General features: G+C 47.0%; 1 protein-coding gene and 1 pseudogene across 2 annotated transcripts in view; one reads left to right on the top strand and one right to left on the bottom strand.

Moving 5' to 3' along the window:
• Mgmt (O-6-methylguanine-DNA methyltransferase) overlaps window positions 1-23627 on the top strand; it is a 243831-nt gene that overhangs the window by 213852 nt on the left and 6352 nt on the right. For both annotated transcript variants that reach the window (XM_006987568.4, XM_016006087.3), the window contains exon 4: window positions 22829-22968. In XM_006987568.4, the coding sequence (XP_006987630.3) occupies window positions 22829-22968 (140 nt within the window). The remainder of the gene's footprint in view (window positions 1-22828; window positions 22969-23627) is intronic.
• Window positions 7-81, bottom strand: LOC121827063 (U4 spliceosomal RNA; annotated as a pseudogene).

Raw genomic sequence — 23627 nt, forward strand, 5'->3', positions numbered from 1 at the left:
CTTCTCTTTCTAGATATCAATTAGCAATAATCGCGCCTCGGATAAACCTCATTGGCTATGATACTGCCACTGCGCAAAGCTCTCTTTCTAGATATCAAATGGGGGAAAGATGATGTACATGACCTTTCAATACCCAAGTAATGATGCAGCTGTTTCCAGCTCTCAGCATGGCACACCACTGTCCCTTCCAGCTGCACTGTTGAAGATATGGATGGCAGAAAAGGATGTTGACATTAACCGAAGCCCATGTGGCATGGCCATGTTTGTCAGAGTCACTTGTAGAAGAGCTATGTCTTGAAAACCTCTGCTACCAACCCTGCTGTCACGGGCACAGAGAAGAGTTGGCCAAGCACGCTGGCAGTCATCAACACATGTATGCTAACACCACCAACAGTACAAAAGACCCTCAAGAAAGCAAGTAGGTGTCCAGTAGAATGGGCAGCTAGATTTTAGGGCCAGAGCCCTGACAGAGATGGCGTGGAGACCAAAAGCAGAAGGAAGTGAAGGTGTGGTGCCCATAGCCACACTAAAATCCAGGAGGGGAGAGTTCCAGGCAGAGGGCAAGTGAGTACAAGTGTTCAAGAAAGTAAAATGACTTCTAGAGATGACTCACATGGGACAGCTACCATCAAGCCTTTGAGAGGACGAGAGGGCAGAGCATTTGGAGAGTGCATCCCGGGTGCACTAGCCTACGAGTCGGTGGCATGTGATTATCAGATATATACTGATTGCCAGGTATATGCTGTGGGCACTGTGGACTGTGAAAAAGGAGCAGAAGGTGCCAGAGATGTCAGGACACTGGCCAGGAAACAAGGGGTACCCAGGGGACTTGCAGAAAAGGCAAGAGGAGTCTGAGTGTGGTGTGGCCTCCTGCTCTGCAACAGGACATCTGTGCTGCCAGTGTGGGGGCCGAAATTTAAAGAGTCGGGGAGGTCAAGGTTAGGGTTCTGTGGAACTGTGAAAAGGTGAGGTGCCTGGGGTGCACAGTGGAGATGCTGAGCATATACTGGATCTGTACCTGGGCCAGTCAATTAGCAGTGGGCCTTCTGCATCTACTCAGGAGTCTGGGCTGATCTCAGGTGAGGAAGAGGAAGCCAGGCCAGGCCTTTGCTCTCTGTAGCCTGTTCTGTTTACCAGGGGGCTGGGTAAGGGGTATGTGACCATGTCACTATATCACTTTGTCCTGCTCCCCGGCATTCCCTCCAGACACTGCTTCTGTCAGAGGACCCAGAGTCCACATCCTCAGGTGCCCGCCCTGTTCTGGTGCCGGTTCAGTGGCAGTAGCTGTTGAGTTAAGCAAGTAAGGCCGTTTACTGGTGGCCGTGTGGCCGTGTCTTAGTATTTTCCTAGCCTGCTCTTGTGGAACATGGAGATCCCTTAATCTGATTGTTGAGTCCACGTATTCCTGGCTTTCAAAAGACCATTTGCCCAGTGTTTCCCGATTTATCTCTCCTACTTGTGCTGTGTGTGCATGCGCACGTATGTATGTGTGTGCATGTGTGGGTGTGGGTGCGTGCGTGCGTGCGTGCGTGCGTGCGTGCGTGCGTGCGTGCGTGTGTGTGTGTGTGTGTGTACTATGCTTCTTGCTCCAGCACAACCTTGGACCTTTTGAAAGGGTCACATTTGGCTATCTGCCTGCTTCTGTCTATTGCCTGTGGGTTCATGGAGCTGGCCATATGTTTACTTGGTGCAGATGTCCAAGTTGGCCTGCCCCCTACACCCATATTTCTCATCCATCTAGCTTTTCCCGTCATGGTAAGGAGATACTGTAACCACCCCAACCTACGTTGCAAAGACCAAGGACATAGGACTCCTTGGACATTCCCAGGACTTCACTTGGCTTACTATATTTTGGGGGTCATTCTCCCACCCCCATGTCTTATGTTGAAACCCACTTCTCTGCACAGAACCAGTGTGTGGACAGAAGTATATTTGCCTCACTCACCTGCTCCCAGGCTCGGGCTTGGTTAGTGGGCTACCTTGGACTTCTGACACTGGAGGGGATTGGGCCAGGACTGGCATGGAGCTGCTGTGTGAGTCAGCTTCCTGACACTGGAACACATCCTGGAGATGACGGAGGAGGAAAGATGCATTTAGCTCAAAGGCAGAGTTATCATTCCATGGTCACTTGGCCTATAGTAACAGAGAACATGGAAGGAGGGTCCAGATAGCAGAGAGAGGAGAGAGAAGTGGCTGTGCCCCATTATCACCTCCAGGGACATTCCCCAATGACTTAAGTTCCATCTGCTAAAGACCCCACATGTTAAAGCTACAATCAACTCCCTGTAGTGCCATAGACTGGGGACTAAGACTTCAACACAGGGGCCTTTGGGGACACACTGCAGAGCCACACTGTAGCAGTTGGGAGTTCCCATAGTCACCCGATACTGAAGACAGAGATAGACTGAGTGAGTGCCATGAACAAGATGGGGAGACCCATAAAAATGGGATGGAAGAGGCTGAATGGGAGCCTGCTGGGTAAGCTAGCTCAATTGGAGCATCCAGAGGTGGTCCTGGGAAGGCCTTAGGGTGAGTGGGGCCACTAGCTGATCTTATTATGGTTCTGCTGGGGGAGACGGGACAAAACAGTGGACCCCGCAATTCTGAGCTCTCATAGCACACTTCCCTAGTAACAGTGGTCACCATGGTTGTGTATTCAACCTGCTTCCTCATCTGAGCATAAGAATGTCAGCCCCTCCCACCCTAGTCTCTTATTGCCTCCTGGCTATGTGATAGCCAGAATAAATGCCAGAACCTCCATTCCCTCAGATCTCACCTACTCCCCTCACCTGACTCCCTGGTCCCTTAACCCTCCCAGTACCACTTCCTGCAGAACCCTGCACCAAGACCACCTGCTTAGAAGCACTATCCCCGGTCTCACCCCGCCCACCATCCCTGAACTCTTACTTCCCTGGTCTTAGCACACTGAGCTATGGGAGCTCAAGCCCGACTCCTCCTCAGCTCTGTAAGAGCAGAAACAAACATACCAGATGTCGATATCCAGGGGCTGCTTCGTGAATGTTTATTGATACGTGATAGTGAGAAATACATTCATAAAGCCCCCTTGCCTCTGCGGGGGAGGGGCCATTTCTCTCTAGCAGTAGCAGTGAGCTACTTCCAACAACCACAGGACCCCACGGAATGGAGGATGCCATCCTCAGGCACAGGAAGAAGTCCAGCCTCTGAATCTTCCTCCTCCCTGATAAAGGCTAGCTTGGGGAAGGGATATGATGCCTAGTGGAAAAGCTAAGGGACCAGAGTGTCACCGACACACATGGCCTTTACACCCCATCCCTGCAAGGAGGTGAAGGGACCCAAACCCAGTCACCGTGTGTGCCAGGCTCCTCTGTATGGGGGCCTTTCTTCAGAACAGGTGTAGCCCCCTGCCAGCCGCCTGCCACCCTGCTAGCTACCTGCCCTGTGCGCTCCCCCACCACACCTGCCCAGCCTCTGCCTCATTTGAATAGGTGAGAAACCAAAGTCTGCTGCCCCATTTGAGCTCACTTCCATCGCTCAGAATTCAGTCACAACTTCTTTTGAATTCCTCAGCTGCCCCGAGGCAGAGGCTCAATGTTGGTACTGAGATTAATCCCCAAAGAGCCCCTCATTTCTCTGCAGAGAAATTAGAGCTGCCAGTTTTCCTTTCGCCTGTCCTTCTGACAGCTCTGTCAGTAATGAGATGCCTGCTCCGTGGCGTAATCCCCATCCTACGGTGAAGAATAATTCATTAAGAAATTAAGGGCCCGGCTCCTTTCCATTGGGTTGGTCTTCAAAAGTTAGCTCATGGCGACGGCGGCATGATTATCAATGAAAAATTATTCAGCATACCTCAGGGCCATTCCAGACACTCATCCTCCCTCTCTGGGGTTGTCAGTGTCCTGGAAATTAAGTTGGGTGACATGGACTGGGAGGTGTCTGGGTTTGGGGCCAGGAGGGCAGGTCAAACACTGTCCCAGTGTGGAAGAACCTTCTTCTGAGGCTTGAGGTGCAATTTCTCCTCCCCAGGGAAGCAGGAGTCAAGGTCAGAGAAGCTTCTAGAGTTTGCAGATAGAATGCATGAAACTGAAGGGGAGGAGTTGCATACAGATTTTTTTGTATGGGTGGGGATCATTTACATGATTTTTAAGTTAGCATTTTTTCTTTTTGGTTTTTAAAACAAGCTATTAGTCTAGCCGAGATTGACATCAAATTCAAGGTCCTCCTGCCTCAGCCTCACTCATTGTCACTGGTGTGTTCAGGAACCTTTAGGTATTTACTGGGAAATAGCATGGGTCTGACACTAGCTATCCAGTGCCCATCTTTGGAACACACTGAAACCCCCCAAAGCACGGGATGATTTGATGGTGGCCATTGTCTATGGGGACGCTAAGAATCTTGGAGGTAGGAAATGTTGATAGTGTGTTCTGAATCAGATGTTCTGTGGAAGGTTGCTCTGGTTGGGGGGTGACGGGGACATTGCTTCTGTGTGTGGACCAGTGACTGTGTTCCTCCTCCAGAGTGGCCAGTTCAGAGTTCAAAGGAAGCATCGTCCATCTGCAGAGCCTATGGGGTTCTGAGGAAGGGAAAGAACCTCCAGAGAGGTTTGTGTGGGGTCAGGACATCAAATGGCATTACAGCAAGAAACCTTAGATTTGGTTTCATCTTCTTTTTTTATGATTAACCTCGGTAATATGGTACTGACCCCAAGTCAGCCCTCTCTAATACCATCTCCCCCTTGTCCTCTGACCTCTCAGACTATTTTACACGGTGTATTTCTCTGTATTTCTGCTATTGTTCTGATGCCATTAACCCCTGTTCCAAAGTCAGTCCTTCAGCTGTTGAGCTGAATGACAATTATTTGAGTGGTAGAGGGTGTTAACGTATAATTATTCACATTCACACCCGGACAGTCACAGCTTAATCATTTCTCTGTAGGCTTCCTGAAGTTTGTGCTTAAAGTCTTAGGCATAATTCTTTTGTTAAGTATGTTCAGGGGGCTGGAAGGTAAGTACACATGCACCCAGCAGAGCTTCAAGGCTGTCCTACCTCACCTCCTGGGAATGCAACTTAGAGGTGAGACCCCCCCCTAGTGCTTCCTGGCTCCTCCTTGAGGCAGAGGTTGATTTCCAAAGGCTAATGGTATAACCCGTCTATGAAATGAGTCAGAGCTTGTGTCTGGGGCACCAGAACCAGACGGAACAGGCTAGAGAGCATTTCTCTTCATGAGTGCTAACCCCTGCATAGCTTGACCTGCACTTAAGGGCCCAACTTAACCCTTGAGACCATGGATTCTTCTAGAGCCCACTGCCCTGTTTAAGAATATTCAGGATCGTTGGGGCCTTTTTAAAATGATTTTTAAAATATATGTACATTTAGCATATTAGAAAAAAACTAATAATCATTTAATGTATTATAAAATAACTCTAAATCCCCTCCCCAGTAGATTTCCATCTGAGAAAGGCTGTGTTCTCCACCTTTGCAGATCTCCTCCAAGTATCTTTGTGTTCTGACTGGATGGCAGGAAACAACCACTTTCTCAGACTAGCTCTTGCCTCTTACCTGTGATGTTGGCAGGTTGGGCATCCAGATGGCCCTACATACTGGGAGAGGACAGCTGTGAAGACACTTTGGACCCCACAACTCCCCCTCGAGGTCCCCACACCTCGGAGAGAACTACTGTTCTTAAATATCACAATTCCCTCCCCCTCCTTTAAACGCTCTTCTTTGAAGTCACAGCCGAAGTCACTCTTGCTGGTTTACAGCTGGAGCCCTGTGGAGACGTGTACCACTGTAACTCCGGTTGTTTTGTGTCCTCTCTGTACCAGCTGACCTCTGCCCCAAATCCAGCCAGCTCAGAACCTTTGTCCCCAAGGTAAAATGTTGTAAATACTGTCATGGGCAGGGTCAGTGTTGGCCCACAGGTCTCCCCCAACTCAGCCCTGATTTTGGTCACAGTCCTCAAAGGGGATTATCATTTCACACTGTATTTTCCCATCAGCCCAGTGTGTTCAGCTGCAGAAAGCTAGTATGAAGTTCTGAGTTCCTGTCCCAGAGAAGATGCTGGCTTCTGAGATCAGCCACGCATCAGACAGAGTCTACTTCTTTAAAACTCGAGAGTACCACTCACCAGGTGTGTCCAGTCCAGAACATGTACAATTGCAGGCTTCTAGTCCCAGCAGTGGCAGACACAGAGCATAGGCCAAGGCCAGAGAGGGACTCCCCCGGCCCCTCAGTACCTTGGCACTGGGTGAAGACAGGAGTTCCTGTCTTCACCCAGTGCCAAGGTGAAGGATGCGTGGTAAGGAGGCAGATGGAAATGCGGATGGAATGACCTGAAGTAGCCATGGACCATACCTTACCATAAGACACTATTGCTTGGAGAGACCTAGGTATCCTTCACATATTGTGCACCTTTGTTTAAACCCCACTTTGCCAGGAGGCGACAGGAAGCGACATTGGGCCAAGAAGTGGGTCTCTGTGGTGTTGATGAATGATCTTGGTGGGTGGCAACAATAGGCGTCTGAAGCAGCAGCGGGTCCTGATGGACCACCTCCTTAGCTGTGTGCATCCTCTTGTACAACCTTTCGTGTGTGCAAGAGGCCCATCCGTTTCTTCCCAGCCATGCTGAAAGATAAGTCAGTGATCAGGTCCAGGCCAGAGCTGTTCTTTCAGAAGACGGTGCTATCCACTGAGTGCCCTCTGCGTCCCACCCACCCTCTCACCCGTCCAGTCCGTTCCTGTTCTGCTTCCCAGAGCTGACATTTGAGATGACTCCTGTGAGACCAACACCTTGCCCTCGGTGAGCTGCATCTGACAGACAGCTCACGATAGTGCTATGGGAGGTCATTGAAGGTGGGACTTGCAGAGGAAAAGATCGTGCAGAAGATGTGACCTAGATTCCATTTAGAATGGAAAGGACTGTTCCCTCATATCTTGAACTTGAGATAAAGCTCCCTTGGATTGGAAAAAAACTGAGTGGAAAATTGGTTTCCCCTCATCTTTTCCTAAAGTTTTGTTTGGTTGGTTGGTTTGGGGTTTTTTGTTTTTTGTTTTTCCCATTAACGTGGCGATGTTGGCTTTGAGGTAGGCAGTTGTGTGGATTTGAATGCATGCCAGGTTCTGCAGCCACCACTGTCTCCCATTCAGAGGGGACTGGCACTAGCACCCCCTCACTCTTGTTTTCCTTCAGTGGGGTTTTGTGTCTTTACACACTCACAACCCCGGAGCCAGACAGTGTTTCACCTTTTGAGCTTGCCTCCTTTGACTCTGATGCTTTGAGATGTCTCCGAGCTTTGCACGTGTCCGCAGCATACATTTTAACTGGTTAGTGGAGTCGTGCTCCATGGTGTGAATGCATCTCAGTTCACCTACTTGGTTTTGTGTATGTATCTGTGCACACATGTGTGCATATGTGTATGTGTAAGGGGAGCAAGAGGGTGGGGAGCACCCAGGCCAGAGGACAACCTTGGTTGCCATTTCTCAGGTGCGGTCACCATTTTTTATTGAGACAGAGGTGTCTTACTGTCCTGAGAAGCCAGCCATCTGGCTATGTAGCCCCAGGGGTCATCTACCTGTCTCTACCTCCCCAACATTTGAGGTTCTAAGAGTTCCAGAATACCCAGCTATCTTCAGGTCCTCATGCTTACAAGGCAAATACTTGACTCACTGGACCATCTTCACAGCCAAAAGTATCGGGACTTTTAAAAATGAATTTACTTTTATGTGTATGGGTGTTTGCCTATATGTATGTGTACTATGTGCGTGGATTGCCCACAGAGGTCAGAAGATGGCATCAGAACCCCTGAGACTGGAGTTACAGACCACTGTAAGTCACATCTGGGTAGTGGGAATCGAACCCAGATCCTCTGGAAAAGCAGCCAGTGCTCTTACCCACTAAGCTATCCTCCAGCTCCTATCTGTGTTGTATTGTGATCGTTCTAGTAGACACGTCACAGTATCTCTTGGTGTTTTACACTTACAATTCCCTAATGGCTAGTTGGGTTGAGTATCTTTTGTGTGTTTTCTGACCAATGCATATATCTTTCTGAAAAATGTTAAATGTTTTTAACATTTTCCTACTTTTAATTGGGTAATTTGTTACCTTACTGTTGGCTCAGAGGGTTCTTCATATATTCTAGATATGACTCCTTTGTTAGATATATCACTTTCAAGTATTTTCTCCCAGTTTGTAACTAGTCTTTTTGACACCAACTTCCACAGAACATTTTTTTTCCTTAAAAAAAAATCATAAATAAAGTCCAGTTTTCTAATGGATTGTGCTTTTGGTACCATGACTCAAAGCTGCTTGCCTACCCTGAGCCACAGAGATTCATCTTGTATTTTATTCTAAACTGTTCTGGTTTGATGTTTTGCACTTAGATATGTGATGTATTTTAAGTTAATTTTTAACAAGGCGTGAGATTTAGAGAATTGAACTCTGTGTCAGTGAGTAACCAAATGTCCCACCACTTCTTGCAAATGCCATTGTTTCTCGGTCAAAATGGAGATCTTCATCCAAAACACTGTTTTTAATGTGGTTGGGAGATGGCTTGGTGTCTAAGTGCTTGTCACACAAATGTACCTGACTTTGAAACCCCAGAACCCACATAAAAGGTAGGTGCAGTAGTTAGGTATCTGCCATCTGTGGCGGAAGCAGAATCCCTGGAAGGTCACAGGTCAGCCAGCCTGTTGTACACGGTGGTGAGCAACAAAGTGACTTTGTCTCAAACGGTTGACAGTTTGACACCCAATGTTGTTTTCTGACCTCTGCACACATGCCAGGGCGTGTGTACACCTGTACTCATACACACACGAACACATTATACACACCCACACATGCACGGTCTTAGACATACACACACAAAAAAAAATCTATTTTTCTGTGTGTGAGTCTATTTTAGAAGTCTCTGTCCCACTCTGTCAATCAGGGTGTGTGTTCCTTTGTGTGCTTGACATTAGTGACATTCCTAGTTGCTGTGACAGAAGTCACTTAAGGGAGGAAGAGTCGGTCCTGGTTCAGACTCACAGGTGGAGCTCGGCAGAGCAGGTAAAGGCGGTGTGGCAGTAAGTGCGGCTGCAGCTGTGGAACAGGACAAAGTGAGGTGTTTGGTCCTCACTGTGTCCCTGGTGAGGAAACAGTAGAGAGGTGGATGTTGGTCATCAGCTGACTTTTTTCTGGTTCCTTTTTCATTCGGTCCAGGATCTTAGCCTGGAAGATGCTGCTGCCCACGTTGAGACAGCCCCTCCCTCCTCAGGTACATGTCTCCAGAAGTGCCCTCACAGTGTCTGCTAGGTGAGACTAAATCTAGACAAGTGGACACTGAAGTCAGTCATTTCAAGTCCATCTCGTCAACTTGAGACCGAAACACACCGCTTTAAAACACAAACGTTCTACCCCTGACTCCCATGGACCTGTAGAATCTCATAACGCAAAATTCATTCATTCTGACTCTCAAGGTCCCCATAGTCTTGTGGTCTTAGAAGCTAAGCATTGAGAATGCACTTCCTTGGGTTGGGAGGAGGGGGGCTGCTGTTGTTGCTGTTGGTTGTTTGTTTTGTTTTATTTTTTGAGACAGGACCCCTGTGGTATCATTGCTGGGGAAGGTTCCTCTTCTTTCACACACAACTGCATTGTTACAAGCTGGTGCTCTGTGGTCGGTCTTGCCCTCCAAGAACCTTTCTTACCATCTCATCCCAGTGTGTGAGGTTTCTTTGTAATGGAGTGATCTCTAGCAATTAACATTATCCAGAACTTTACCCTCACTGAGCCTCTTTCTTGAGCAAACTGCAGTTTTCTTCTTTCCCTCACTATAAATCTAAGAGCAGCAAGCAGTAACCATGCTACAGCCTAGATATTACCCTGTCTTGTCATTTCATTCACCGAGAAACTTAATTACTTTTTAACTCAGCCTCACTCCAGATTTTAGGACATGAACAGAATGCACTTAGATTCCTTGCTGGAGCATAGCACAAATGCTCCCTAGCCCAGTTCCCAGCTGAGCTCCCTCTGAACCTACACGAGCCAGGCCTCCACTGTCCACATTTCCTTCGGCCTTCTAGTCTCCCCAGCTCCAGGTCTGAATGGCCCATTAAGTTCTACCTACACCATTTTCAGGCTTTCCCAACCCAAAGTTCCAAATTTTTTTTCCACATTCCTCCTACAAACTCATTTCACAGGAGCATCTTTTTCTCATTGTTGTGTCAAAAGCTCATTAAGACAGGAAGGATTTGTTCTGGTCCACGGGCTGAGGATGCAGTTCATTGTGATGGGGCTGGTGTGGGGTTGTGTGCAATCCCTAGCTGTAGCAGCAGAAGTGTGTCAGTTGTCACATTGCATCTGTAGTCAGGAAGCAGAAAGAGATGGATGCCGGTGCTCAGCTGGGCTTTCTCCTTCTGTGGAATAATGCTTTTGCACACTGGTTTAATAAAACACTGACTGGCCAGCAGCCAGGCAGGAAGTATAGGCAGGATAAGCAGACAAGAAGAATTCTGGGAAGAGGAAGGCTGAGTCAGGAGACACCAGCCCACTGTCCAGGGAGCAGCATGTAATGGCACACAGGTAAAGCCATGGAACATGTGGTGACATATAGATTAACAGAAATGGGCTGAGCTTAAGTGTAAAAGCTAATCAGTAGTAAGCCTGAGCTAATGGCCAAGCAGTTTTAATTAATATATGCCTCTGTGTGTTTACTTGGGGGATGCAAGTGGGAAAGATTTGTCCTTGCCATAGGCCAGGCAGGACACAGGAAAACTTGCAGCTACATTCTCCTTTTTGTTCACTCTGAGACCCCAACCCATGGGTTAATGCCAATCACATTCAGGGTGGGTCTTTCCTCCTCAGCTGAACCTCTCTGGAAGGACTTTCATACAGAGTTGTGTCTCCTAAGTGATTCTAAATGCACTTGAGCCAACAATCAAAATTCAATATTGCAATTACTGAAAGAGTACAGTACATCTTGAAATCTGTCAGTACAACTTCTCCAACTTTTATTGTCTTTGTGAAATATTTGGGCCTTTTCAGACCCTTTGCCTTTCTGTAAAGTTTGAGAAGTTACTGCTCTGAATCTATAATAAAGCCTCTTGGGGTTTTGTTAGGACGGTGGGAAATCTTTAGATCAATTTGTAGAGAGTTGAAATCTGTGAGTGTTGAGAATTATATTCCATGAGTCAGGTGGGCTACCCTTGTTTTGAAAATCTTGGTCTATGGGGACTTACAGACTCCACTCATTTCCTGGGTTACATTTGAAGAACTCAGTACTCTGTCCCAAGGCCCTCCTGCACAGTACAGTGAGGATGCTTCATGCTTTCATATGACTAGACTCCCCTTTCACAGTCAGCCCTTACTCAGGACACCAATCTCCTCACTGCTATGTCCTTATTAATTTACACACAATGCTTAGGGCCACTGCTTGAAGTCTCTATAGGGTCTGACTAACATTTGTGTGTTATCAGTTTCCATCAGGACAGTACCATATATAATAATGTCCCCATCCTGGATGTTCCTCGGTGCCCCATCCACTCACCCTCTCCTCCTCCACTCCCTGTGCCCTGACTCGACTGTTCATTCTCTCTCTTTGTGTGTTGGTCTTCTCTTTGTTGCCGTTTGGTTAGGATCACACAGTAGGTAGACAGATCCTTTCACACGGGCCTCGTCTGTTCTGAGTTCCACACTGAAGCTCCCTCTGTGTCTTTTTGCAGCCCATTATCTCCTTGAATAACATTGCACTGTACATAAGTATTACCACTTTGTGTGTATGTATTGAGGGGTAATTTGATTGCTTACAGTTTGTAGCAATATGAGCAAAGCCACTATAAATGTTTACAGGCAACTTTTTATGAGGACATTAGTTTCCAAACCAGTGGATCAAATAGTTAAGAGTGTAGTCGCTGGCTCACATGATAATGTTCAGTTTAACTCTGTGTTAAAGATCACCCACCACACTGGTCAGGTACAGTGTGCACACCTGTAACCTTAGCACCCTGGAGGCTGAGGCAGACAGATCAGTTTAAGGCCAGTGGCCTATGTAGTAAGATCCTATCTCAAAAAAATTAAATTAAATTAAAAGGAAAGAAATGAAAAAAAAAAAGGGAGTTCCCAGCTGTCTTCCAAAGCAACTGTACCATGTCTGTGTTCCCACTACAGTGGGGAACATGCCTCTCACTCCGCTCATCATCCAGCAGTGGATGATCACTGGGGAGGGGGATTTTAGGCAGTCTCGTGAGAGTGAAGTCGTATGTCATTGTTTAACGTGCAGCTCCAAAGACAAGCTATAAATATCTTTCTATCTTCTTATTCATCATTCATACATGTGCTTTGGTAAAGTGTCTGTTCAGACTTGCCCTTTTTATATTGGGGTTGTTTTCTTCTTATGGCTCAATTTTAAGTCCTCTTTGCATGTTTTATGTACACAGCCTTTGTCCGATGTAAGTCTTGTGATATTTCCTCTCAGCCTGTAGTTTTGTTTTGTTTTGTTTTGTTTTGTTTTGTTTTGTTTTGTTTTGTTTTGTTTTGTTTTGTTTTGAAACATAGTGTGCTTTTCCAATGTGGACAGTCTTCGCGCTAATAAAATCCAGCTTACCCTACTTTGTCTTGCCTGGATCGTGAACTTAAAACTCTTCAAAGCCTGTAGTCACCTGTTGTCTCAGTTGTCTTCTGAACTTTTTCCAATTGTGCCTTCTAGAGTCAGGTCTGTAGCCATGGTCATTTTGAGTTCCTTTTGGTTAAAGAAGTCTGGTCTGTGCCCAGATAGACAGAAGTAAAGACAGATGTGGAAATGGAGCTATTGACTGATGAGACAGGACAGATCCCAAACCACAGATGATGGTAGGGACAGGTGGACCATGTGAGCATCTGTCCAGAGTCCATTGTTGAAGACTGTCCTTTTCCACTGAGCCTTTGCCCCCTGTCAGTGACTGCATGTGAAGGTCTCTTTCCTTGATCTAGATACCTGTATGCACCCCAGCATTGGTCCATTTACACAGCTCCATGCATGGATTCATTTTCAGAAGGGGAATCGGCCTTGCTTTCCTGGGATAACCCTGCTTAATTCTGATGTCTTATTCTCTCAGTAGGATGCTAGATTTTGACTTGCCAATACTTTATTGAGCATATTGTATCCATGTTCTTAACAGAAATAGTTCAGTTAATAACCAGTACTTTAAAATTTTCTCTTTATTTTTGAGAAACTCATACACATGTAAAATGAAATATCTTATTTCCCTTGTATTACCCCAGATGTACTCTCCCCTCCAACTTTATGCCTTTCTTTTTTATGACCCACTAAATCGAGTTAGTGTTGCCCATATGTGCGTGAGTGTGGGGCCATCCACCAAAGTATGGATATCCTAACAGTGGCCACATCCTTAAGAGAATGAGTCTCCTCTCCAGGCTCTATCCATTGACAGTAGCTCCTCAGTGTAGGGTGGTGCTTGGAGCTCATCTACCCCGTTTGTTCTGAGATTGGTCTGATTTGATCATGTGCAGGTAGCTGGGGCTGCTGTGAGCAGCTGTGGCTGCTGTGAGCAGCTGTGGCTGCTGTGAGCTCATGAGTACAGTGGCATGGTGTGTCCCCACAACAGTACCCCACAGCACTCTCCCCCATCCTCCAGCTCTTAAATCCTTTCCTCCTTTTCTGAGATGTTCCCTGAGCCTTGAGTGTTCAGTCTTAAACCAGATATCTGTATTAACCCCACCACCTCCGAGAATCAGGGATCGATACTATTTCTGGTTGATGTCTTTTTCTGGCTCTGCTCTTGAGGCCATGATGCTCTCATTTCATACCTGTTTTCTTGGAGAGCTGGTGCTGATGTTTCTTCTTTCATCATAGGGTAGGAATCCAAATTGGACTCAGTTTGGCCCTACAGATTCCATCTTCAGAAGGTTTAAAATTACAATCACTACCTCCTTAATTGTAGGGTTATTCTGGTATTCTGGTTTGTAGTTCCACTTCGGTGTGTGTGTGTTCACTTTGTTTTGTTTTGGGGGGGGGGGGCATTGGGAGCCCAGTACTGGGGATTGAACCTAAGTTAAGTAAGCACTCAACTACTATAGGACCCACCTCTCTTTTCACTTTGGCTTGAATATGGGGTCTCACCTGGTTGCCCAGGCAGGTCCTGTACTCCCTCTGTAGTTCAGGTAGGTCTTCAACTTTGGATCGTCCCTCCCTGGCCTTCATGAGTCACTGGGATTACAGACCAACAGGCCCAGTTTGGTCTTAATATCTCTTGATCACTTTTTGAGGTACCTCAGGGCCCTCAGTTGGGTGAATATACTTCTTGGGGTTTATTCTTCTCCCATGGGATCTGTGTTCTGTGTGTCTACCCATCTCAGGTTATGTATGTGATTGTTTAACATGTGCTATGTGTCTGAGCAGGACTTTCCCCAAGTGCTTTTGTATTCTCAGCTCTGACCACAGCACCTAGAATGAGGGTAGACTTCAGGAGTCATGTGTCATACAACACCAACTAGAAAGTGGCTGTTGTGATGGGACCATGATATGCATGGTCAACAAGGCAAAGCAAGATGGGTACCACAGAGGTGGGTGTTCTGCACAGTAGGGGTTGGGTGATGGTGGTACTGATTTTGTTTTATTCTATTTAGGGGAAAAGACTCAAATATTTAAAAAAAAAATTTTTAAATCATTCTGAAACACATTTATCTTAAAATGTAAAAAAAACTCCAAAGGAATAAATTTCAATTAATCAAAGAGTATAAATAGGGACACAACAATCTCCTGGGAAGTGGACTTTTTAAAAGAAACTATAATATCTTTAAGGCTAAACCTACACATTTAAGCTAGAGTGAAGATTGATTATTATTAATTTTTATATGTGATATGAAAAATGTATAATATCCTACAATGGGATAGAATGACATATACAAAACTTCTGTAGTTTGTGGGTTTTACTAAATTGTCACCATCCGCTGAGGCTGAGTGTCTTTATCTGAAGTCATTTCCAGAACCGCCTTGTCATCCCCTGAGGTCTACCTTGTTCTTTCTCTGGCCTCCATCCACCTTGGTAGACATTTCTCAGTTTTATCAGTTATTTCAAGCAACCATTTTCTTGGATTTTCCCAATCTTCCTTTTTCCAATTCCATTGAGTCCAGCTTCTACCTTTATTCCCCTTTCAGGCTGTTTGGGTTGTTTTCATTCATGTCTCTTAAGGTAGGAGCTGAAATTGTTAACATGTGACTTTTCTAACACAAGTGTTGAATACTGTGAGTTGACCTCTGGGTGTTGCTTTAGCTGCATCCTATGAACATCACTGTTTTTTATATCATTTTCATCCTATCCAATGTATTTTTATATTTTTCTCACTGTTTTTGCCTGTTGTAGAAGTGGGTTTTTTACTGTCTGGATGTTTAGAGACTTTCCTGCTACCTTTTGATTCAATTTCTAGTCTAAAAGTGTAATGGTCAGAGAGGCAATTTGTCTGGTTTTATTTATTCTACATGTATTACAGCTTGTTATATGATGCAGGATATAGCAAACCCTCTCTTTGGATCAGTGGTTTCATGGGCATTTGGAAAGGATATGTGTTCTGGTGCTACCAACAGTAGCCTCAAAAATGTCTGTTGTTCTGTTGGTAGGTATGCTGGCTAGTTTTATGTTAACTTCATACAAGCTGGAGTCATTGGAGAGAGAAGAGCCTCAATTAAGGAAATTCCTCCATAAGATCAGGCTGTAGGCAAATCTACAGGGCATTTTCTTAATTAGTGATTATTATGGGAGGGCACAGCCCATTGTGGGTTAGGCCACCCCTGGACTATTGGTTCTGGGTTCTGTAAGAAAGCAGACTGTGAGCAAGCCAGTAAGCAGTACTCCACCATGGCCTCTACATCAGCTCCTTGCTCCAGGCTTCTGCTCTGTATGAGTCCCTGTCCTGACTTGCTTCAATAATGGACAGTGATAGGGAAGTGTAAGCCAAATAAACTGCCCCCCCCCCCCCCGCTTCCCCAAGTTGCTTTTGTTCGTGGTGTTTCACCAAAACAGTAGACAAGTAACTAAGATTATGGATCTGTTTCTGAGATGTTTGTTCTTGCTGATTTTCTGACATCCGGCTTTACGGTTGACTGAAAGAGTGTTTGAGTACTCAAAGGTAGTTACGAGTTTTTCTAGTTCTCCTCTCAATTTTGCCAGTTTGGGGTTCATGCATCTTGGAACTTTACTATTAGGCTCATAGACCCTTGGAGTGGGCACGATGCTTTTTTAAACTTCCCCCTGGAAATATCCTTTGCTTCTAAGGCTTCTTAATTCCATATTAACTGTCCTGCCATTTGTTTTCTTTTATCCTTCCTGTGGCTCTCGTTTGAAGTAAGTTTTTGTTAAGACAGTGGGTAGTCCTGCTTTTATTCATGCCAAGAGTGTCTGTCATTCCTTTAAGATTTATTTTTATTTATGTTTATTGCACATATGTGCAGGTACCCACAGTGGCCAGAAGAGGGTCCGTATTCCATGGAGCCAGAGTTACAGATTGTTGTGAGTCATCTGACCTGGGTGCTGGGAACCAAATTCTAGTCCTCTGAAAGGGCAGCAAGTGTTCTTAACCCCTGAGCTAGCTCCCGAGCCATACCAGCCTTCTTATTGGTGTGCTTACGTCATTTCTACTGGATGCAGTTACTGAGAGGCTTGGATTTGGGTCCATTCTATCCCCCCTCATAGGGCTGTTTTATCAACACTAAAGGTTTCCATTTTGTTTGTTTGCTTTCTTACTATTGCTCCTTTTAGTAGATGTTTCTCCTGACTGCTACAGAGATTGCAACACTTATTTCCAGTCAACTTAAAAAAAATCAACCTTTGGCCATCTTGAGTGGGGTGTAGAAACATGAGGCTCCCCCACAGAGACCCTCATAGCTGAGGAATGAAGAGAAGCAGGGTTTGGCTCCAGATCAGATGGACAAAGCACACTGCCCTGGTCACCTCTCACCACAGGTGTAGGTCCTTCTCCCCCAGTGTCCTAATCCATCTTGTGTCTTATGCCTGGGTATGTCGAAAGCTCACTCTGTGACCATTGGTACTTGCATCTTTCAAATGCATTGCAAAAAAAACAACAAACAACAAACAAACAAACTAACAAAAACCTCCTTAAGAATCAGTAGTCGGCTAGTCCTGTGCTCCCTACCTCTCCTACCCTGCACATTGCTGATTAATTGATGGTGTGGGGCAAGGAACTCTGGTTCTCCTGAATGCTAGGAAAGTGCTTTATCCAAGCTACACCTCCAGCCCTTTCTTACTTTTCTGAGACATGATCCTACTGGATAGCCCAGGGTCTTTCAGCCTTCTCAGTAGCTGGAATCACCCACTTGTTTACCACATCTGGCCATGCTGCTGGCCTTGTGATGGCCCCAGGTTCCCTCTGGTGTCTCCTCCTTTCTCTGAAGATGGGGACTCTTGGCAGTGGGTTATCTCAGCTCTCCTCTTGTACCTGAAACCTTCCTGTGTTAGCTTCATTCCTGGGGACGTTTTAAACTCAGAATTCTGAGTTGGCAGTGCTGAAAACGATGCTCCTGCCCAGTGTCTCTGCTAGAAGCCCATGGCCATTCAAATGGCTGCCCCTTGCAGAATGAGCTTTCTCCTCCGGTTCTCTGTTTTTAGCATCCAGCAGCCTGGGTGGGATAGACTTGAGCTGAGCTTCCCGGCACATAGGTCCTGTTTACAGTTTACTCTGCTCCTTGGAAGCTGTTCTTTAGATTTTGTTTCCATTCCACACTTTCTCTACTGCTACTGGTAATCTAGCAAGAATATTAGATCATTAACCGTGTCCCATGAGTCCTCACAGTTCTTCTTGGGGAGTTTTGTTTGCTCCAGGTAGAATTTCTGGGAGCTTGGGTAGGGATGCTCTTGGCTTGTTTGCAGATCCTTGACCTTTCCCTCACATACACTACTATCGTACAGGTCCCATGAAGAGCAGTTTGTAAGTCAGGTTATTGACTGTTTGGGCTACACTTTCTTCTTGGCCATTCTTGTGAGCTTCTGTTTCTTTGCTGAGACCTTGTGTCTCCCATTTGTTTCAAGAGCATTTCCCCTTCCTGCAGCATCTCTGTGACACGATCTTTCAGATTTTGTCGAGTAACTCCAGCTTCTACATCAACCTCATGTGGCTTATCTTTCCCTAAGCATCAGCTATGTTTCTGACCATGAGCATGAGCTTAGTAACTCTGGATTATAGCCTGATCATCCTGAATATGAAGAGCCATGGCACATGCCAGATAAGTAAATAAAATTGAATTTTAAAAAACTTCTCTTCCACAGTCTCACGGGTGCTTTCCAGTTCTCAGGGATCCCTTTTCAGTGCCCTTGAAACAGAGTTGGGGCTTTGTTCAAGTTCTGCTGGAAACTCCTGGTGCCTGAGCTCAGATCCAGCCCAAGCAGCAGAAAGACAAAGGGAAGGAAAAAGCAAGAGCTTTTACCTACCCTCCCACCTGTTGCCACCAGAAATGGACACAGCTTCCTTGGACCACCCCACCCCAGCACCAGTACAGCATTTGGGGGGGACAGTGGAAGGACAGGGACTTGGTGATTCCCCTCCTGTTCTGGCGGTTAAGGGGCTCCTTTCTCCCCAGGGCAGGAACTATAGCGAGTCTCACCTGAGATGAAAGAAAAGCTGTAACTGCTCATCATCTTGCTGATGGTGTGTCGTCGTCGTCGTCGTCGTCGTCGTCGTCGTCGTCGTCGTCGTCGTCCACCCCCCACCCCCACCCCCACCCTCCCCCCGTCGGCTGTCTTCTGATGACGTCACAGCCCTCGCCAAGCTACTGTCTACATTCTGCCAGGTTCCGAGAAGGTTTTTGGTAGGAGGGACCAGGTGCAGTGTGCCACCACCATCTGATCTGGAGCCAGAGCTCACTTCCTTTCGTCTCCGTATTTATGCCTCATTCCTCAAAAACTCACCCTGGCTGCTTCTGAAGCTTGGCCATTGTGAGTACAAATGGCTGTGGCCTATGCCAGTTCAGTAAAGACCTTGCCCAGCTACCTGTTGCTGCCAAGGGAACAGTCCCTGGGCAGGACCCTGTTTGTGGTAACTGTGCCTCTGCCTTCCTTATAGCATGGCCCAGGATGAACTCAAGGCTCAGTGCTGAAAGATGGCCTCTCCTATGGGAGTCAGGGCTGTGTGGTTGAAGACATCCCCTCATCATGCCCTTGGACATATAAGCCAGGTTCCAGAGGAAGGTGCTTTGGGGTACAGTCTGGGCACATTTTGAAGGCCAGATCTATGACCGTTCCATACTCAAGTGGCACATGATAGAGACCTGGGATGTCAAGGCCACACCTGCAATGATTGGTAGAATGGAGGGGCTCAAGAAGTGAGGTGGGCAGAGGCAAACCGCTGCCTCCACCACCACATCCCCAGTGTGGAGTCTCCCTTATCAGAAGTAGTGGGGCTTCACCGGCTGAGTCAGGAGAGGAGGTGACCTTTCCTTTTAAGGCCAGGCTTCGCACTCACTTAGCATATGTCTAAACTCCCTGTGTCTACAGCACAGCACCGCTTGGAGAAGCAGCATCCTTCCCACTTCTGATGATCCCCAGTCCAGGTGATATTCGATAAATAACTCATTTTTTTCACCTAGGTGGCTTCACTGTATGGACAGGCTACCAGAGCCATGTCCTTCAGAGAGGGAATCTGAAATCCAGGGCAGCCTCCGGCAGAGCCTTAACCCCGGCTGCATCAGCAGGACAAAGTCCTGAGACAGAGGAGCATGCTGGAGAGAGGAGACATTCAGAAGAGACATGAGAGAGGGGCAGGCTAGAAGGACACCGCACTGTGGCATGCAGAGCCCACTCCCCACAGCACTGGGGTTGCTGGCTTACTCCCTGTGGAGAGCCACATGGGAGAAGGATGCATTTCAGTGAGTCCCTCTGGACATGACATGGCCAGCCACCAGGATTTATGTGGCACATCCACTGTCAGGAATTGTGGTTTCCACTTTTACACTGAACTCACGTGAGCAGATTCTCCTACATTTGAAAGATGGTCCTTAATGCAAAAGTGCCAGCCCCCTCCCTGCGCGTAAGTGCAGAGCAAATCTTGAGTGGGCCCAGGTCTGGCTAAAGGCCTGTCTCTGAGAGCGGCTTCCACTAATTAATGCATTTGCTCCTTACAGAGTGAAGTAGGGTTTTCAGGTACATTTAAAAAATGATGTGCTTGACTATAAAATGCTGCTTTCTTTGAGCCACGCTGCCTAGTGTAGTGGTTCTCAACCTGTGGGTCACGACCCATTTGGAGTCAAATGACCCTTTCACAGGGGTTACATATCAGATATTTGCACCATAATTCATAACAGTAGCAAAATTTCAGTTATGAAGTAGCAATGAAAATAATTTTGTGGTTGGGGAGTCACCACAACACAAGGAACTGTATTAAAGGGTCGCAGCACTAGGAAGGTTGAGAACCCCTGGGCTATGTGTTGCCCTGTGTGAGTTGTAGACTAGTTAAAAACTGGTTACCAGGCTTGAGGATGCAGCTGCATTGGTAGAATGCCTGGCTAGGATGCACAAAACCCTGGGTTCAGTCCCCAGTATGTAAAATGGAATATGGTGATGGGCAGGCCTGTAATTCTGTACTTAGAAGATAGAAACATAAGGATTGGAAATTCAAGGCTGCATACCAAGTTCAAGGCCAGTCTGGGATAGATGATAAAAACAAAGTTTCCTGTGATAAACTGATAACAAACTGACCCTGGTGCTATCAAGGTGGCTCAGTGGTTAAGAGCACTTGGTGCTCTTCAGGGGGACCCAGGGTCAACTCCCAGCACTCACAACAGTTGGCAACTTCAGTTTCAGGGGATCCAGTGCCCTTTTCTGGCTTCCATAGGTGCCAGCCACGTATGTGGTACATGTACATACATGCAGGTAAACATACATACAAAATAAAAACAAGTATTTAAAACACTGAACGTGTTTGACCAACTATCCTGGTATCTGAACACATGAACTTCCCATTCCAGACACTTGACTACTTAGGGAGAAAGATGCTCGGTGACCTGACAGTCCTTGGTCAGAGCCCCAGTGGCTGGGAGCTACCACTGCGTAGGTGCCACTGTTTGTCACAGTCATACCCGCTCCGGTCCGGCTCTCCCTTGGTTTAATCCCAGCAGGTTTATTCTGGAAAACATGAGCCACAATCCTGACCCTGGGCCACAGCACAGGCACAGCCCACCGGGTCCGCACCCTCGGAGGAAGGCAGGGCAGCTCCTGCTCGGGATGCTCCCTTTGCTCCCTCCAAGGGCGGCTCCTTGAAGCCGTTCTCTGAGGGCCTGGGCCTGCCTGCCTTTTCCTCCTCCTCCTCGGCCTTCTTCCTTTCCTTTTCTCAGACAACAGTAACAATAAGTATGATTAGCAAGGTGATTTGGAGCCCCTTTCAGAGGACAAGACGGTAAACAGAGCTTGTTTGCCTAAGGAAACCCTCCCAGCACCCAGCCACTCAAACTGCATGTGTTAATGAACCCAGAGCCGTTAATGCGGTTTCTTCAGTTAAATTGATTCATGAATTTTGAAGAGAACATTATCTAATGAATTTTCTTTGAATAGAAAGCAATTAAAAGGACAAATCAGTCTGATTAACCCCAAAGTCACCCTCCTGCCACAAATGCTGTACAGTTTGAAATTATATCATAAAAAAACTAGAGCACATTTGCTGTGTCTGTGCCCTCTACTAATCCATGTAAATTAATGAACAACAAAGTTAATTTCTTTGATGACCCTTTTCTAGTATCACCTGGATTATGCTGATGTTTAATTTGCTTAATGTTATAATAAAGACTAAACAGGTTTTTTTTTTCTCCAGTGAAGTGATTATCATTCCTTTCTGTTAAGAAGTGATTTTTATTATTTAATGTGTATGTAAGGGTGTGTTTCCTTTAAGGACCAAAACACACTCTGCCAGCTTGGCACCAAATGTGGCCAGCACTGTGGGGGACACACTCCCTGATGTCGTTCCTGCCCATGGAGCCCTCCTCTCTCTTGTTCCCCTCAGGAACTCCTGCTCCCAAGTGTTGGAGCCCCAGAGACAGAGGATGTGGCTTGGCCTCCACGCTCCCTAGCCCGTGTGTCCCCTCTGAAAGACAATAGGAATCAATTCACACCAGACACCTCCTTGTGCCTGGGCGGCTGCCCTACTCAAGACCCATTGCAGGGAGTGATTCCAAAACCCAGAGGCATCAAGGGAGAGGATGGCCATGCCTCACCCTAGTCATTCTGCTGCAGCACACAAAGTGCATGCTGCTTGATGCGGCTAGTCAGAGAACATGGGAAAAGATGCTTTATTTTCGCAGCACTGTTCAATCAAGATGCCTGCAGCTGCCTGCAGCCAGGGTCACCACCCCCCCAACCTGGGCATACTGGTGGAGGCATCTGGCATTCAGAAAAGCACTGGGGTTAGTCCTGCTGGCTGCTGGGTGTGGACAGCTAGAGAAGGGCCCCCTCCCCTCCCTGGAGATGTCCTCTTCCTGCATCTCACCTGAAGTTGGAAATGAACCAGCAGTCCAAAGGACTTCCACGTAGGTGGGCCAGCAGGGGCTCCTGCGCTTGCTAATTGAACTGTGTGCAAATGCTTGCCTGCCTGTTCACAGAAAGAGCATCACACACAGCTCCACCCGGAACGTGAGGAGGGCGGACGGAAATTAAAGATGTGGGAAGCCTTCCGAGGCCCACCTGCTTGGTGCCTGATTCACTCTCGGTTCTCCTTGCCTGCACCTCCGTGACAGGGTGCTGTGTGGAAGGCTGTGTTTTAATTGAGTATAACACCTCTGTTTGTGCCATTGCATTTTCTGCTGGGGGACTGGCAGCTATTTATATCTGAGCTGCCGGAGCCGTTTGTCCAAATCACGTCATTCTGTTTTCTTTCTTTCAGATTCATTCACCAGACAGGTGTTATGGAAGCTGCTGAAGGTTGTGAAATTTGGAGAAATGGTTTCTTACCAGCAATTAGCAGCCCTGGCAGGCAACCCCAAAGCGGCTCGCGCAGTAGGAGGAGCGATGAGAAGCAATCCAGTAAGTACCGCAGATGGGCAGCAGGCTGGATGGATACCCACCCTTGCTGGGCCTCGAACCACTTTGGGAGCCAGGCGTCGTTTGAATAAATGTATTTCAGAGGCCAACTATGTGGCTGGGTGGGGGGGCAGCTCCTGAGAGAGTGACCCTTGTGTCCCAGGCATATGAGCCTTTGTCATAGCAGCCCCTACCGGAGAGGAAGAAACCTAGAGAGGGACGAGCAGACAAGAAGGCAGCGTGTTTATTCATTCACTCACCACTGGATGGTCCCCATCCTGGGTGCCCGTTGAGTGGCAACATTCTTCCATACCCTGGAAAAACAACTGTACATCCAGAAGACAAGAGGCCTGCCCATGTGTCACCAGCCTCCTGAGGTTTTGGTGAAGTAGTACAACCCCATCTCCCTGGGTCTCTGGGGTATGGTGAGCCTAGAAGATGTGACACTTTACATCATAGATGTCTACTGTCCTTAGGTGTCAGCTCCCCAGGGAATGGCCCTTCCCCCAGAACTCACCAACATTTATTTATGTCCTTCCTGCAAATCTGTCAGAGTTTATTGGGCGCCAGGTTCCCAGCCCACAAGAAGGTCATACTTTTAGAGACATAGTTCCACATTGCAGCAGGTGTTTTGGCTCCCCCAGAACAGCCAAGGGCCAGAC

This window comes from Peromyscus maniculatus, chromosome 1 (genome assembly GCF_049852395.1).
Source record: "Peromyscus maniculatus bairdii isolate BWxNUB_F1_BW_parent chromosome 1, HU_Pman_BW_mat_3.1, whole genome shotgun sequence".
In the NCBI taxonomy this organism is placed as follows: domain Eukaryota; kingdom Metazoa; phylum Chordata; class Mammalia; order Rodentia; family Cricetidae; genus Peromyscus; species Peromyscus maniculatus.